At 40.3% G+C, this 18,592-nt stretch overlaps 1 protein-coding gene and 1 non-coding gene across 4 annotated transcripts in view; one reads left to right on the top strand and one right to left on the bottom strand.

The window, feature by feature from the left end:
• SLC17A5 (solute carrier family 17 member 5) overlaps nt 1-18,592 on the top strand; it is an 89,511-nt gene that overhangs the window by 32,274 nt on the left and 38,645 nt on the right. For all 3 annotated transcript variants that reach the window (XM_040239041.1, XM_040239042.1, XM_040239043.1), the window contains exon 7: nt 18,272-18,430. In XM_040239041.1, the coding sequence (XP_040094975.1) occupies nt 18,272-18,430 (159 nt within the window). The remainder of the gene's footprint in view (nt 1-18,271; nt 18,431-18,592) is intronic.
• Nucleotides 6,224-6,328, bottom strand: LOC120863135. The gene has a single exon (XR_005720938.1). It is a non-coding gene; the product is annotated as a U6 spliceosomal RNA (small nuclear RNA).

Below are 18,592 nucleotides of genomic sequence, written 5' to 3'. Positions count from 1 at the left end.
GGAGATTTTTGATCACCATTTCGATTTCAGTGTTTGTACTTTGCTTGTTCATAACTTCTGTTTCTTCCTGTTGAACTTTCCTAAGAATCTGTCTATTTCCTCTAGGTTTTCCATTTTATTAGCCTATAGTTGCTTATAATATTCTCTTATGGTCCTTTGTATTTCTGTGTTGTCTGTTGTAACCTTTCCTTTTTCATTTCTAATTTTGTTGATTTGATTTTTCTCTATTTCTTGATGAGTCTGGCTAGTGGTTGTCAATTTTGTTTATCTTCTCAAAGAACCAGCTTTTAGTTTTATTCACCTTTGCTGTTGTTTCCTTCATTTCTTTTTCATTTATTTCTACTCTGATATTTATGATTTATTTCCTTCTGCTGACTTTTTTTGTTCTTCTTTTTCCAGCTGCATTAGATATAGAGTTAGGCTGTCTATTCAGTGCTTTTCTTGTTTCTTGAGGTAGGACTATATTGCTATAAACTTCCCTCTTAGAACTGCTTTTGCTGAATCCCATAGGTTTGGGGTCATCGTGTTTTTGTTGTCATTTGTTTCTAGGAATCACTTGATTTCCCTTCTTATTTCTTCAGTAACATCTTCATTATTTAGTAATGTATTATTTAATCTCCATGAGTTTGTGTTTTTTTGCAATTTTCCCCTGTAGTTAATATCTAGTCTCATAGAGTTGTGGTCAGAGAAGATTCTTGATATGATTTCAACTTTCTTAAATTTGCTGAGGTTTGATTTGTGACCCAAGATGTGGTCTATTGAAGAATGTTCCATGTGCACTTGAGAAGAAAATATATTCTTCTGCATTTGGATGGAAAGTCCTGAAGATATCAATTAGGTCCATTTGGTCTAATGTTTCATTTAAGGTTTGTGTTTCCGTATTGATTCTCTGTTTTGATGATCTGTCCATTGGTGTAACTGGGGTGTTAAAGTCCCCTACTATTATTGTGTTACTGTCTATTTCCCCTCTTATGCCTGTTAGTGTTTGCCTTATGTATTGTGGTGCTCCTGTGTTGAGTACATAAATATTTATAATTGTTATGTTTTCTTCTTGGATTGATCCTTTGATCATTATGTAGTGTCCTTCTTTGTCTCTTATAATATTCTTTATTTTAAAATCTATTTTGCCTGAAATAAGGATTGCCACTCCAGATTTCTTTTGGTTTCCATTCACATGGAATATCTTTTTCCATCCTTTTACTTTCAGTCTGTATGTGCCTCTGGGTCTGAAGTGGGTCTCTTGTAGGTAGCATATATGTGTGTCTTGTTTCTGTATCCATTCAGTCAGTCTGTATCTTTTGGGAGGTGCATTTAATCCACAATACATATATTCCTATTGGCATTTTCTTGATTGTTTTGGATTTGTTCTTGTAGGTCTTTCCTTTCTCTTGTGTTTACTGGCTGTATAAGTCCCCTCAGTATTTATTGCAAAGCTGGTTTGGTGATGCTACATTCTCTTAACTTCTGCTTGTCTGTAAAGCTTTTGATTTCTCCATCAATTTAGAATGAGATCTTTGCCAGTTATGGTAATCTTGGTTGTAGATTTTTCTTTCAATACTTTAAATATATCCTGCCATTCCCTTCTGGCCTGCAGAGTTTCCACTGAAAGATCCGCTGTTAATCATATAGGTTTTCCCTTGTATGTTACTTGTTCCTTTTCCCTTGCTGCTTTTAATATTCTTTCATTGTGTTTAATCTCTGGTAGTGTCTTGATGTGCTTCTCCTTGGGTTTATCCTGTGAGGGACTCTCTGCACTTCTTGGACTTGATTGACTATTTCCTTTCCCATGTTGGGGAAGTTTTCAATTATAATTTCTTCAAATATTTTCTCGGTGCCTTTTTTTTTCTTCCTTTGAAACCCCTATAACTCAAATGTTGGTGCATTTAATATTGTCCCAAAGATCTCTGAGGTTATCCTCAATTCTCTTTATTCTTTTCCCTTTATTCTGCTCTTCAGCAGTTATTTCCACCATTCTATATTCCAGCTCACTTTCTGTTCCTCTGCCTCAGTCTTTCTGCTCTTGGTTCCTTCTAGAGTATTTTGAATTTCTGTAATTGTGTTACTCATCTCTGTTTGCTTATTCTCTATTTCTCCTGTGTCCTTGGTGATTGTATTAACTGTGTTAAATGTTTCTTGCATTTTTCTCCATTCTATTTTCAAGTCTTTGGAGCATCTTTACTATCATTATTCTGAATTCTCTTTCAGGTAAATTGCTTATTTCCTCTTCATTTATTTGGTCTTGTGAGTTTCTGCTTTGTTCTTTCATTTGTGCTGTATTTTCTCTGTCTTGTCATCATTTTTTTTTTTTCCTAACTTGCCCCACTTGATGTCTCCTTTTCTCAGGCCTTAGGGTTGTAATCCTTATTCCTTTTGGTTTTTGCCCTTGGAGGGAAAGATTGGACGGGTGGTTTGTGTTGACTTCTTGTTAGGGGTGACTTGTGTCTGTGTTCTAGTGGGAGGAGATCAAGCAGGTAATTACAGAAATAATGGGACATAAACACACACTTGCACACATACAGTATTCTAAAGAAAAGAGTACAGGAGATTGACTTGGTGAACAAGGAAAACCAAAAGTGCTATCAACTAATTAAAAAGCAGAGCTAGCGAATGCTCAATCTGGAAAACTGAGCACAAGCAGAGTGCCAACTGGGGAATATAGCAAAGAGAGCTCAACAATTTAACTTACTTGGTGAGAAAAGAAAGAGTGAAAGAAAAAAAGGAGAATAGAAAAAGGGATAAAAAGAGGAGAAGGGAAGGAAAAGAGAAAGAGGGGATGGAAAAGAGGGTAAAAAAGAGAGAAAAGAAAAAATAAAAAAGCAAAGATAAATAGATGTATTTGGAAAAGATCTCTGTATAGTCAGGAATAGCTATAGCCAGTATAGAATGATAGGCAAAGCAGTTGAATATGTCAAAAACAAAATTTAAAAACTCATTCAAAAAAAAAAGGATGAAAAAGAAAAAAAATCTTTAAAATGAATTATTTTTTTTAACAAGAAAAACAAAGAGGAAAATTCCACAGCACTGCAAAACGATAATGTGAAGGCAAGACTATATAGGAGGAGGAAGCAGTGTGATTTATAAGAAAAAATGGAAAAAAAAAAAAAGGTTCTCAAGGTCGTACTTCTTGGTTGTGGAGTCTGCCCCGTGGGTGGGGTCGGGTTAGTGTCCTGTGATGTTATCCTGGCTGGGGGAGCTGTGCCTGTGCTCTGGCTGATGGAGCTGGATCTCATCTCTCTGAAGGGCGGTGCAGTGTCCAGTAGCCTCTATGGGTCCAGTATGTGTTTGGGCAGCGCTTCTGGCCCTGGCACTGTTGGACACATCTGTCTCCACAGCTGCTTCAACGTGGCCCACTCAGCATCTCTCCACTGTCGCCAGCCCCCAACTTGTCCCCGGGATCATTGCTACGCTTCTGTTCCCCTGTTCCGCCCTGCACTGCTAGCCGAAGCTTGCTGCGTAGGGGTTTGTGTGGATTTTTTCTTGGCTCCCCGACTGTGCCCTCTGTGTCATGGAGACTTCTGTGGGCTTCCCTCAGCCCCTGGAACTCACCCCCTGTATTGTGGGCTCATGTACACTTGTCGCAGCTTCATAGTCCCAGCCTCTGCATCACATTGTGTGCGCTTGTCTCAGCTCTCCCCAGGTCCGGCCTCTGCGTCACGGGCTTATGTGCACTTGACTCAGCTCCCCGGGCCCGGCCTCTGCATCACATTGTGTGCACTTGACTCAGCTCCCCGGGCCCGGCCTCTGCGTCGCGGGACTTGTGTGCGCTTGTCTGGGCTCCCCGGGCCCATCCTCTGCATCGCGGGGCTTGTGGGCACTTGTCTCAGCTCTGCAGGCCCATCCTCTTCGTCACAGGGCTTGTGTGTGCTTGTCTGGGCTCCCCGGGCTCACTCTCGGCATCGCGGGACTTGTGTGTGCTTGTCTCAGCTCACTGGGCCCACCCTTTATATCACAGGGTTCAATTTTTATATACAGCAACTGCTACTGCTGCTAAGTCGTTTCAGTCGTGTCCAACTCTGTGCGACCCCAGAGACGGACACCAGGCTGTGTTCTGGTTGATGGAGCTGGCTCACCAGGCTCCTCCTTCTCTGGGATTCTCCAGGCAAGAGCACTGGAGTGGGTTGCCATTTCCTTCTCCAATGCATGAAAGTGAAAAGTGAAAGTGAAGTTGCTCAGTCGTGTCCCACTCCTAGCGACCCGACGGACTGCAGCCTACCAGGCTCCTCTGTCCATGGGATTTTCCAGGCAAGAGTACTGGAGTGGGTTGCCATTGCCTTTTCCATATATAGCAAACCAGGTAATAATTAAACATTTACTCATTCACGTTTCTTTTTAAGTTTTATAATTCACTACAAAGGTCTCTGTAAGCTGCTGAATTTTAAGAAATATGGCATCCCTTGGTCTTCACCAAAAGTTGGCAGACATTTAGAAGGTATCACCAATGTAATAAAGTTACTTTGAGATCTCCCTGTGCTCTGAGATATTAATTAAATGAATACCCATTTTCCCCCTACTGAGGCACAGGTTAAAATAGTTAATGCATTGTAAATGGATCTTGCCACATAAAATGTAATGTATTTATATATATAGTAGAATATTACTTGGTCATAAAAAAGAATGAAATTTTGCCATTTGCAACAACATGGATGGATCTGGACGGTATTTTGCTTTAGTGAAATAAGTCAGATTGAAAAAGACAAAAACTGTATCTTTTCATTTATATGGGGAATCTGAAAAATAAAACAAGTGAACAAATATTAAACAGAAACAGGCTCATGGATACAGAGAACCAAGTAGTGGTTAGAGAGGGAGAAGGGGGAGTCGGGGCCAGGCAAGGTAGTTGAAGGGGATTAAGAAGTACAAACTACTGGGTATAAAATAAATAAGTAACAAGGATGTACTTACTGTACAGCTTGGGGAACATAAGTCAACATTGTGTAATAGCTTTGTATTGAATTTTGAATTGTTCTTTTGTACACGAGGAACTAATATAATATTGTAAGTCAATTATGCTTCCAGTTTTTTAAAAAAAACTTGGTATGTTTTCTCAGCATTGATTATTAATAACTTGCTTCTTTTAAACTTTTGGACTCTGAGGGAGAGGGACAGGGTGGGATGATTTGGGAGAATGGCACTGAAACATGTATACTATCATGTAAGAAATGAATCGCCAGTCTATGTGCGATACAGGATACAGGATGCTTGGGGCTGGAGCATGGGGATGATCCAGAGAGATGATATGGAGTGGGAGGTGGGAGGGGGGTTCAGGATTGGGAACTCATGTACACCCGTGGCAGATTCATGTCAATGTATGGCAAAAAACCAATACAGTATTGTAAAGTAAAATAAAGTAAAAATAAAAATTTTAAAAAAACAAATAAATAAAATAAAATTTCATTTTTACCATTATCCTCACTGACTTATGAAATTTTTAGTTTATTTAGTTTTTTTAAAAGAGAACTTCAAAGGTGCCTAAATCTGTCCATTATCCAAGCCTAAGGTTAATCTGTTTTTCCATATGCTTCAGAAATTGAAATATTCAGAAGCAAGAGGAATTAAGAGAATTAGGTTTCCTAGAACTTCAAATGGCATTCTTAAACCAGATGACATTGTAGTTGAAAATGTCATAAACTACTTTGTTACATGAAGCTCTGCTTTTAATCCTGGATCCAATAAATATTTGGGATCTGCTGTACTTCATTCATTCCTTAAACATTTTTTGAGAGCTTACTGTGTCCTAGGTTCTTTCTCAGGTGTGTGTGTGTGCTTAGTCACTCAGTCGACCTCTGGACTGTAGCCTGCCAGGCTCCTCTCTCATTATGATTCTCCAGGCAAAAATCCTGGAGTGGGCAGCCATCCCCTTCCCTAGGGGATCTTCCTGACCCAGGGTTTAAACCCAGGTCTCCTGCTTTGCAGGCAGATTCTTTACCATCTGAGCCGGTAAGGAAGCCCCTCTTTGTAAGGTATTAAGGGAAAAAAAATTGATAATCAGAGAGAAGAAATGAACAAGACATGGTTCCTGTGGGACCTATGATATCCAGAGGGAGACAGACGTGAATGGACAGAACTTCAGGCCAACACTGCTGTCTACAGCTTACATAGTACATCTTTGGTACAGAGAAGGCAGGAGTCCTCAGCCAGCCTGGTGATGATACTCTCCTGCCAAGGACTGTCAGCAACATACCTGTAGTTGAACAAAGGGATTTCTTTCTTTTTTTCTTTCTTTTTTAATATGGAGCATTACATGAATTTGCATGTCATCCTTGCATAGGGCCCATGCTAATCTTCTCTGTATTGTCCCACTTTTAATGTATGTCCTGCCAAAGTGAGCATGGGATTTCTTGCTTTGTGGCAAAGAAGAAGAAACCACAACATGAGGAGTTAAAGGGCATCTCAGTGAGAGAGCTGAAGGCAGCTTGTTACAGTTTAGACTTGTGTTACTTGACTGTGAGAAAGGTTTAAAGAATCACTGTTTTGCTCCAGAATTGGTGCTGTGAGAAGGCAGTAGTGGTTCTGTGGCTGAGGATCTTAATTTTTATCTAGGTGGGGCTGAGGCTATAATTGGCAGAGAAGCAGCAGTCACATTAGCCAGGAGAGAGTTTTGCTCTTTTGTGTGGTTCATACATTCTCGTTTGCATCTGTGCTCAGAGGTGATCAAGGTGTTGTCTATCTGTCTCATTCCGTCATTTTTTTTTAAGATTTTATTTATTTTTGACTGTGTCGGGCTCTCATGGCTGCGGGCTTTCTCTAGTTGTGGCAAGCAGGGACTACTGTTCATTGCAGTGTATGAGCTTCTTATTGCGGTGGCTTCTCTTGTTGCAGAGCATGGGCTCTAGAGTGCCGGCTCAGTTGTTGTGGCACATGTGCTTAGTTGCTCCGTAGCGTATGGAATCTTCCCAGACCAGGGATCACAGTCAGTGGGAGCGTGCTGTGGCCCAACTGTTAGAAGCAGACCGTCTCAGGTGAGAGCAGTCAGACGCTGCTTGTTTCTTTCTTACTGGTAAAAGCTTCATCTGAACAATCTTGAAAGAAAAGTTGGCGTTAACTAGGCACATTGGGAAAGGGAGAGATGTATGGGTATCCCCTGGCAAGGGTGTGGTATAAGCAGACTCTGAGGAAAGAGAGTGACACTCGCCAGGAATCAGGTATTGATGTAGGTAAAAGGCAAAGGCAGAGAGTGGCAGAAGAAGCCTGATCATGGAGAATCCTGTATGTCCCACTGAGGAACTTAGACTTTACCCTTTAGGCACTGGGATGCCATGAACGATTTGTAAGCTTGATGCTGTTAAAGGGCTGCACTCAGTAGGCCAGCAAATTTGGAAAACTCAGCAGTAGCCACAGGACTGGAAAAGGTCAGTTTTCATTCCAGTCCCAAAAAAGGGCAATGCCAAAGAATGTCCAAACTACCGCACAGTTGCACTCATTTCACATGCCTTTTGGCTGTGTGGATCACAACAAATGTGGAAGATTATTCAAGAAATGGGAATACCAGACCACCTGCCTGCCTCCGAAAATCTGTATGCAGGTCAAGAAGCAACAGTTAGAACCGGACATGGAACAGCAGACCAATTCCAAATTGAGAAAGGAGTACGTCAAGACTGTATATTGTCACCCTGCTTATTTAACTTATATGCAGAGTACATCATGTGAAATGTTGGGCTGGATGAAGCACAAGTTGGAATCAAGATTGCCGGGAGAAATATCAATAACCTCAGATACACAGATGACACCACCCTTATGGCAGAAAGCAAAGAACTAAAGAGCCTCTTGATGAAAGTGAAAGAGGAGAGTGAAAAAGCTGGCTTAAAGCTGACCATTCAAAAAACGAAGATCATGGCATCCGGTCCCATCCGTTCATGGCAAATAGATGGGAAAACAATGGTTTGATCCCTGGTCTGGGAAGATCCCACGTGCCAGGGAGCAACTAAGCCCATGTGCCGCAACTACTGATCAGCAACTACTGGAGCCCGCAGGCCTAGAGCCTGTGCTCCTCAGCAAGAGCAGCCACCTCGGTGAGAAGCCTGCACACTGCAACTAGAGAGTAGCCCAGCTCAGCGCAGCTAGAGAAAGCCCACGTGCAGCAACAAAGACCCACCACGGCCAAAAAACAATGTAAATAAATAAATCTTTAAGAAAGTATGTTGGAGCAGATTGCCGTTCCCTTCTCCAGGGGATCTTCCTGAACCAGGGATCAAACACAAGTCTGCTGCATAGCAGGCAGATTCTTTACCATCTGAGCCACCAAGGAAGCCCTATGATGAAATAGTGATTCACAATTTTTAAAGATTATGCTGCATTTATACTTGTTATAAATATTGGCTGTATTCCCCATGTTGTATAATACAGCCTGTAGCTTATTTTATACCTGGTGGCTCACACGGTAAAGTGTCTGCCTGCAATGTGGGAGACCCGGGTTCGATTCCTGGGTTGGGAAGATCCCCTGGAGAAGGAAATGGCAATCTATGCCAGCACTCTTGCCTGGAAAATCCCATGGACGGAGGAGCCTGATAGGCGATAGTCCCTGGGGTCGCAAAGAGTCGGACTCGACTGGGCGACTTCACTTTCACTCTCACTTCACTGTACCTCTTTACCCACTGCCCCTAAACTGCCCCTCCACCTTCCCTCTCCCTGCTAATAGCCATTAGTTTTTTCTCTGTATCTGTAAGTCAGCTTCTTTTTTGTTATCTTCACTAATTTGTTGTATTTTTTAGATTCCATAAATAAGTAATACCTTGTGTTTCTCTGTCTGACTTATTTCACTTAGCACAATGCCCTCCAAGTCCATCCATGTTGCTGCAAATGGCATAATTTTGTTCTTTTTTTTAATAATTTAGTACTATTCCATTGTGTATATACCATATCTTCGTTACCCATTCATCTGTTGATTGCCACTTAGGTTGCTTCAATTTCTTGGCAGTTGTAAATGATGCTGCTATAAACATTAGGATGTCTGTATCTTTTCCAATTAGAGTTTTTTTTTTTTTTCAGGTACGTACCCAGCAGTGGGATTGCTAGGTCATTTGGTAGTTCCCAGTTCAGTTCAGGTCAGTCAACTCTGTGACCCCACGGACTGCAGCCTGCCAGGCTTCCCTGTCCATCACCAACTCCTGGAGCTTGCTAAAACTCATGTCCATCTAGTCAGTGATGCCATTCAACTATCTCATCCTCTGTTGTCCCCTTCTCCTCATCTTTCACTTTCATCAAGAGGTTCTTTAGTTCTTCTTTGCTTTCTGCCATAAGGGTGGTGTCATCTGTGTATCTGAGGTTATTGATATTTCTCCTGGCAGTCTTGATTCCAGCTTGTGCTTTGTCCAGCCTGGCATTTTGCATGATGTACTCTGCATATAAGTTAAATAAGCAGAGTGACAATACACAGCCTTTCCCAATCTGGAACCAGTCTCTTGTTCCATGTCCAGTTCTAACTGTTGCTTCTTGACTGCATACAGATTCTCAGGAGGCAGGTAAGGTGGTCTGGTATTCCCATCTCTTTAAGAATTTTCTACAGTTTATTGTGATCCACACAAAGGCTTCAGCATAGTCAATAAAGCAGAAATAGATGTTTTTCTGGAACTCTCTTGCTTTTTTGATGATCCAGTGGATGTTGGCAATTTGATCTCTGGTTCCTCTGCCTTTTCTAAATCCAGTTTGAACATCTGGAAGTTCACAGTTCACATACTGTTGAAGCCTGGCTTGGAAAATTTTCAGCATTACTTTGCCAGCATGTGAGATGAGTGCAATTGTGTGGTAGTTTGAACATTCTTTGGCATTGCCTTTCTTTGGGGTTGGAATGAAAACTGACCTTTTCCAGTTCTAGGGCCACTGCTGAGTTTTCCAAATTTGCTGGCATATTGAGGGCAGCACTTTAACAGTATCATCTTTGAGGATTTGAAATAGCTCACCTGGAATTCAATCACCCCCACTATCTTTGTTCATAGTGATGCTTCATAAGGCCCACTTGACTTCTCATTCCAAGATGTCTGGCTCTAGGTGAGTGGTCACACCATCATGGTTATCTGGGTCATGAAGATCTTTTTTGTACAGTTCTTCTGTGTGTTCTTGCCACCTGTTCTTAATATCTTCTGCTTCTGTTAGGTCCATACTGTTTCTGTTCTTTATTGTGCCCGTCTTTGCATGAAATGTTCCCTTGGTGCCTATAGTTTTCTTGAAGAGATCTCTGGTCTTTCCCATTCTGTTGTTTCCCTCCATTTCTTTGCATTAATCACTGAGGAAGGCTTTCTTATCTCTCCTTGCTATTCTTTGGAACTCTACATTCAAATGGGAATATCTTTCCTTTTCTCCTTTGCCTTTAGCTTCTCTTCTTTTCTCAGCTATTTGTAAGACTTCCCCAGACAACCATTTTGCCTTTTTGCATTTCTTTTTCTTGGGGATGATCTTGATCACTGCCTCCCATACAATGTCATGAACCTCAACCCGTAGTTCTTCAGGCACTCTGTCTATCAGATCTCATCCCTTGAATCTATTTGTCACTTCCACCATATAATCGTAAGGTATTTGATTTAGGTCATACCTGAATGGTCTAGTCATTTTCCCTACTTTCTTCAGTTTAAATCTGAATTTAGCAATAAGGAGTTCTTGATCTGAGCCACAGTCAGCTCCCAGTCCTGTTTTTGCTGACTGTATAGAGCTTCTCCATCTTTGGCTGCAAAGAATATAATCAATCTGATTTTGGTGTTGACCATCTGGAGATATCCATGTGTAGAGTCTTCTCATGTGTTGTTGGAAGAGGGTGTTTGCTATGACCAGTGCGTTCTCTTGGCAAAACTCTATTAGCCTTTGCCCTGCTTCATTTTGTACTCTAAGACCAATTTGCCTGTTACTCCAGGTATCTGTTGACTTCCTACTTTTGCATTCCAGTCCCCTATGAAGAAAAGGACATTTTTGGGGGTGTTAGTTCTAGAAGGTCTCGTAGGTTTTCGTAGAACCATTTAACTTCAGCTTCTTCAGCATTACTGGTCACAGCATAGAGTGAGATTACTGTGATATCGAATGGTTTGCCTTGGAAACAAACAGAGGTCATTCTGTCATTTCTGAGATTGCACCCAAGTACTGCATTTTGGACTCTTTTGTTGACTGTGAGGGCTGCTCCATTTCTTTTAAGGGATTCTTGCCCACAGTAGTAGATACAATGGTCATCTAAACTTCTGTTTTTCGTTATTTTTAGTTTTTTTAAACAACTTGCATACTGTTTTCCACAGCAGCTGCACCAGTTTACATTCCCACCAACAGTGTACAAGGGTTTCCTTTTCTCAGTATCGTCTCCAACATTTGTTATTTGTATTCTTTTTGATGATAGTGATTCTGAAAGATGTGAGGTGACATCTCATTGTGGTTTTGATTTGCATTTCCCTGATGATTAGTGATGTTGAACTTCTTTCAATGTGCCTGTTAGCCATCTGCATTTGCTCTTTGGAAAAATATCTGTTCAGTTCTTCGCCTATTTTTTAATCAGATTCTTATTTTTTTATGGTGACTTGCATGAGGTATGTATATATGTTGGCTATTAACCCCTTGTCAGTGATATCATTTGCAAATATATTCTCCCATTCAGTAGGTACTGTTTTTGTTTAGTTGATGGTTTCCTTTGCTGTGAAAGAGCTTTTGTGTTTAATTAGATCCTGTTTATTTATTTTTGCTTTTATTTACTTTAGGAGAGAGATTCAAAATCATTGCTACAATTTTTGTCAGAGAGCATTCTCCCTATGCTTTCCTCTGGGAATTTTATTCTATTCAGTCTTACATTAAATATTTAATCTATTTTTAGTTTATTTTTGTGTATGGAGTAGAGAATGTTCTAATTTTTTCTTTTATATGTAGCTGTCCAGTTTTCTCGGCACCATTTATTGAAGAGTCTGTCTTTCTCCACTGTGCAGACTATCTTTTCTCTCTTGTCATAGAGTAAGAACGACTTCACTTTTACTTTTCACCCTCGTGCGTTGGAGAAGGCAATGGCAACCCACTCCAGTTCTCTTGCCTGGAGAACCCCAGGAACGGGGGAGCCTGGTGGGCTGCCTTCTGTGAGGTCACACAGAGTCGGACACAACTGAAGCGACGCAGCAGCAGCAGCAGCAGCAGCAGCAGCAGCAATTAACCATGAGTGTCAATCGGGTTTATTTCTGGGCTTTCTATTCTGTCTCACCAATCTATAAGTCTGCTTTTGTGCCAGAACCATACTGAGTTTTTATTACTATAGCTTTATAGTATAGTTGGAAGTCAGGAAGCATATTCCTCCAGCTGTTTCTCTTTCTCAATTGTTTTGGCTGTTCTAGGTCTTTTATGTTTCCATACAAGCTATTAAATTATTTGTTCTAGTTCTGTGTAGAATGCCCTTGTTATTCTGATAGAGATTGCATTGAATTGGTACATCGGTTTGGGTAGTATGGTCATTTTAACAATATTAATTCTTCCAGTCCAAGAACACAGTATATAGCGGTCTCCTTTTTAATAAATTGTTAAGACATTACCACTTTACCCATTGACATTTTCTTTCCTCAAGAGATCTGGTATTGTTTTTTTGCTCTTTTATTTTTTTTTTCTTTACTAAGTCTTTAGAACAGGATGTTTTAAAATTGTTTTACTTCTCTTCTACCTTTTTGAAAGAGTATACAATTTTGCAGTCTTATGAAGCAAATAAGGGCTTTGGCTTGAATATTTAGTTGCCCTAACTTTGAACATGTGTTTCATGCAGCTTTTTCTAAACCAATTTGTTTTTTCTTACATTTGACAGGAAAACATTTTTTGTGTGTGTGAAGTTGCGCATAGAAGATACACAAATGTTATTGATTGACCTTACCCTTCCTATAGTCTAGAAGATTTTTCACATTTGACAACAAATACATTTTTGTTCTTTACTTCTGTGCTTTAACTGGTATTTTAAAAAACTGTTTGAGCTATTATTACTTATTTAATGATACATTCTCTATACAAGATTCAAGATCTCATTGATTATTCCTTCAGAAATTCCCTTACTCAAATATCTTAAAGAATTTGCTCTCAAAATATTGGCTGGGCAGATGATCTGAACAACTGAAAAATTTCCTTTCCAGTATATTTTCACTCATCAGCAGTGGCATTTTAGAAGAATGTAGAGCTCTGCTAAGAACTTTTGTAATGTGCTTTGCCAACATTTAACATGTGTGACACTGCGTGATTGACAAGTCACCTCTGATAATAGCAAAAGAATAATTTCTTATCTAGAACATCAGAAAAAGCTGTTTTGTACTTTATTAAGATCTTACCTTCAACTTTTGTTGTCCATTATGGTAGCCACCAACACTTGTGGTTAATTTTAATTTAGATTAATTTAATTAAAAATTCATTTCCTCAGTCACACTAGCCATATTGCAAAGGCTTAATAGGGCTCCTGTTTACCAAATTGGGCAGTGTAGATATAGAGCATTTCTGTCACCATAAGAAGTTCTATTAGACAGGGCTATCTTAAAATCCTGAAGGATTTTTTTAATATCTGCCACAGCTAATTGGATAGTTTCTTCTAGAAACATTTAAAAATTCATCATTAATTTGAATGTTTTATAAATGAAGGGTTTCCCCCCTTAAAATATAACTAATAATGTGGAAATACTATAAATTGATATCATAATTCTCATTCGGAGAAAAGAAAGCTGTTGTTTTATACACAGTTTACAAATGAACACTAACATTTACATATTATATTCTTCTTTCCAAATTCCTGACTCTGTGGGCTTCATATTCATGTGATAAATAGCTGTTGAGATCCTCTACATGTCAAGCTTATATGTTTGGCCTACAACTGGTCTTTCCCCCTACCCAGCTTCATTAAGATATAATTGACATTATGTATGTTTAAGATGTACACCATGATGATTTGATATACTTAATTACAAAACTGGAGAAAAGAACAGCAACCCGTTCCAGTATTCTTGCCTGGAGAATTCCAGAGGAAACTGGCGGGCTACCGTCTATGGTGTCGCAAAGAGTCGGACACAGCTGAGCCACTAACAAACACATGCACGTGTAACAAAATGATGCCCACCGTGGGCTTAGTCACACCTCCAGCATCTCAGTGGATTACCGTTTCTTTTTTGTGGTGAGAACATTTAAGATCTACTTCCTTAGCAGCTTTCAAGTACGTGATAGAGTAGTGCTAGCTGTCGTCGCCATGCTGACATTAGACCTTAGCAGCTGCTCATCTTGTGACGGGAAGATGAGTTTCCCCCTCTCTCCAGCCCCTGGCCACTACCACTTTATTCTCTGTTTCCATGAGTTTTGACTTTTTAGTTTTTGACTGCACTGGGTCTCTGTTGTGGCATACAGGCTTCCTCTAGTTGTGGCGAATGGGGGCTACTGTTCGTTGCAGGGTACAGGCTGCTCATTGTGGCGGCTTCCCTTGTTGCACAGCTTGGTCTCTATTCTGCATGTAAGTTATACGATATTTGTCTTTCTCTGTATAACTTATTTCACTTAGCATAATGCCCTCAGGGTTCATATGTGTTGTCACAAATGCCAGGATTTCCTTGTCTAAAGCTAACAATCTAAGTCAATATTTTCCAAGGGTTCCCAGACCATGGCCAAGAAAGGCTGAAGCTGGTTGACAAGTTACTTCAGGGTTCATAGCTGGGACCAAGATCCTTATGTCTTTTACCCAATGCACAGGCATGCAAAACTCTTACTGGGTCTCTTGGCATATGTTTGTAGATCCCACTGCCCCCAGAAAAGCACTTTTGTCTGTGGATGGATCCCAGATTGTTGTTGAGGGTGGGGGACACTGGATACCAATATGGGGCATATTATTTGGCCATCTTGCTGACATCACTCTCCACGTATAGCTGGTCATGGTTGAGTGATTCTCCAAAAAACTCAAATTATAGAAAATTCAATTGTTAGACTGTAAAAATATTCTGGTATGGCTCAGTTTGCTTCACTTTTCCTTCATTTATATTAATATAAGCAAGATTATGCCTAAATACTGGTGAAAAGCTACAGAAGCTATTATCAGAGCCCTATACTCTTCTAAAACATCACCATCAGTAAGTGTAAATACATAGTCATAAGCATGTCTTAAAATTATTACATATTTTACATCAGATATATTTCGGTTATTTAGATCAGATAGATTTAGGCTCATATTTTTCAACAAAGAAGTATGATTTCATTTCTTTTGTGAGTTTCAAAGCCATATAAAAAGAGCTATATTCCAAATTCCTTTAAATGCTAAATTCTCTAGACTGGTTTTTTCCTTCCTCTTTGTCCTAAGATTTTTCAAGCAAGGGGTGATAGGGCTCAAGCAGCAGGGAGGAGGTTGCAGAATTATTTAATCACTACAACTGCTGCTGTGTTATGCTCAGTCGTGTCCAACTCTTTGCAACCCCATGGACTGTAGCCTTTCTGGCTCCTCTGTCTATGGGATTCTCCAGGCAAGAATGCTGAGTAGGTTGCCATTTCCTTCTTAAGAGGATCTCCTTAACCCAGGAATAGAACCGGAGTCTCTTGGATCTCCTACATTGGCAGGTGGATTCTTTACCTCTAGTTGCCACCCAGGGAAGCCCCAATTACTACAACAGTGGATCCCAAAGCTTGCTACACTTTGAAATCATCCAAGGATCTTTCAAAAATATGGCCACCTACCTCCTACCCATCTCCCACCCACCTCCCAACCTGATTTAATTGGTCTCAGGTGTGATTTTGGCTCTGGGTTTTTTTTAGCTCACCTGGTTATTCTAACATGAAGCAAAGTTTGAGAACCACTGCTGTGTAGAATCACCAGGGAAGCCTTTTAAAATATACACATTGGTCCTCCACTCAGAAGTTTGACTTTGGCTTTGAATCAGCAAGTCTGGGGTAGAACACAGCCAACTGTAATTTTGAAGTGCCAAAGGTGATTCTGAAGTGTAGCTGGAATCAAGAACCACTGCTATATAAGAATAATTGTCCCCTCTGTTTCTCTTCCCCCACATCCCCTACATCTTTGATACGTGGGGGGAATCACAAGAGTGTACCTACCAAATCACAAGAGTCTATCTACCAAAAGTCCCTAGAAAAAAAGGCCCCAAGAAGGTTAATACTGGTTCTTCCCCTTTTTGAAATAATAGTGCACCCTGGAGGTGGAAACATAGATTGCTCCAGCTTGTGAAGAAGACTTAGCAGAGTCTCAGTATACAGGAAATGTCAGGAACTGATTTCTCAGGCCAGTAGTCTCCAGGCTTTACTTAATCATGCGTCTGTAAAGCAGGGGGACTTACCTGGTGGTCCAGTGGCTAAGACTCTGTACTCCCAATGCAGGAGGCCCAGGTTCGATCCCTGCTCAGGGAACTGGATGTCACATTGCCACAAATGAAGATCCCAAGTGCTGCAACTAAGACCTGGTACAGCCAAGTAAATAAATATATTTTTAAAAAATACAGTGTGGGGGATAACAATCTGAGCATATGGATATTTTTATGGTTATCTGTATGCACTTCTGTACTTTCCTACATTATAAATTTTACATAAAGACAGACTCTTTAAAAGATGGGTAAGATGAAATAAACAATATATACATAAAATTTGAATTTTAATAGGAAAAGCCTTTTGTCACTTCAAAATTTATAATAATAATTGTTTAATAGGAATAGTGTGTTTGAATATGGAGTATTGATGAGCCTGCCATCATTTTGTTTGGTGTGGTAGCTGACAAAGGGCTCATGAAGAAAAGTGTCAACTCTACTGTTTTCTTTAACATAAGCATTCACTCGTGCTTATGTTATTAGATTTCTGTTTACCTTCTCCAGATGAATCTTTTGAAGACTTTTTTTTTGTCCTCACTGAGTCTTCTTGGTGCGTGTGGACTTTCTCCAGTTGCGGCCAGCAGGCGCTGCTCTCTAGGTGTAGTGCGCAGGCTTCTCGTTGCGGTGGCTTCTCTCGTTGCAGAGCACGAGCTCTAGGTGTGTGGGCTCAGTAGTTGTGGCAAGTGGGCTTAGCCGCCCTGCAGCCTGCAGAATCTTCTCTGGCCAGGCATCAAACCCAGGTCACTGGACTGGCAGGTGGATGCTTAACCACTAAACCACCAGGGAAGTCCTTGTTAATTCTGTAGATTTGTTTTCATTAAAACTGGCTAATGGAACCCATAAATCCATTTTGAAAGGCAGGTATACGGGGAGGGAGGAGGGAGGGGGGTTCAGGATGGGGAACATGTGTATACCTGTGGCGGATTCATGTTGATGTATGGCAAACCCAATACAATATTGTAAAGTGATTAACCTCCAATTAAAATAAATAAATTTATATTTTAAAAAAAGAAAAATAAGGACGCCATTAAACCCCTTTTGATTGGGGGAAATCAGACAATATGTGATTATCTGACGTATTCCAGGGCCAAACTATTTGTTAAATATTAATACAGCTTAATTTCTTGTTTTCAAATGAGTATTGTGAGTATAGATAGATCTAGGATGCCTTTCCACGAGGGGAGGACCATCTTGCTACCCCTGGAATGTTTATACCCTGCTTTGAAGACCGTTACTCCAGATGGCTACATAAAAAACCTTTTATTGCACAGTTCTTATAAATTACTGTAATTGAGTAAAGATTGGAGAATGAAATATGAATTCTAATAGGACTTCCAGTCTCTTACCTTGGCCCTTATGTCAGCCTCTGAATTTGATTATTAAACTGTCCTCTCTTTTTAAGGTGGAGAAATTAATACTTCAGAGGACTTCTGACACTTATAAGGCATTTTTAGTTTGACCTTTGAGCTCTAATATTACAATTCTGTTTTTTCTTCTAACCTGAATCATGGAGTTTCTATTGCTATTTAATATTTTTAAAGAGTTGTTTCAGAAATCTAAGATTTACTAGCCAAGATTGATAATGTGTTCAGATGAAATTTTAGCTGATAAGATACAGATTTAAACATAGCTGTCCTGTGCTGTACTTAGTTGTGTCCAACCCTTTGAGACCCCATGGACTGTAGCCCGCCAGGCTCCTCTGCCTGTGGGGATTCTCCAGGCAAGAATACTGGAGTGGGTTGCCATGCCCTTCTCCAGGGGATCTTCCTGACCCAGGTGTCAAACCCAGATCTCCTGCATTGCGAGCAGATTCTTTACCATCTGAGCCATCAGAGAAGCCCAAGAATACTGGAGTGGGTAGCCTATCCCTTCTCTGGGGGATCTTCCCGACCCAGGGATCAAACTGGGGTCTCTTGCATTGCAGGTAGATTCTTTACCAGCTGAGCTATCAGGGAAGCCCAGACATAGCTGTAGCTTATCCCAATTACGCCTGGTGTTTGTTTGTTTTCTAGCTCTCTTCACAGAAGTCAGTGCCGTGGATACCTATGGTGAAATCACTGCCACTTTGGGCTATTGTAGTTGCACACTTTTCTTACAACTGGACTTTTTATACTTTATTGACCTTATTGCCTACTTACATGAAGGAAGTCCTAAGGTTCAATATTCAAGAGGTAAGAAAAAATAAGCATCTACTTCTTATAGAGAATATACAGAATTTGTTCCTATCTATGTGAAACTCAGTTACTTTGCATCTTCCATTTTACTTTGGTATACTAAATTCTAAGGACTTCTCTTCTTAGCCTTGCTTGTTCCTTTGCGCTGTGTGTGTTAAC

This window comes from Oryx dammah, unplaced genomic scaffold (assembly GCF_014754425.2).
Source record: "Oryx dammah isolate SB20612 unplaced genomic scaffold, SCBI_Odam_1.1 HiC_scaffold_4, whole genome shotgun sequence".
Taxonomy (NCBI): Eukaryota; Metazoa; Chordata; class Mammalia; order Artiodactyla; family Bovidae; genus Oryx; species Oryx dammah.
The sequence above is the reverse complement of the archived record's forward strand: the minus strand, read 5'-3'. Positions and strand labels throughout refer to the sequence as shown.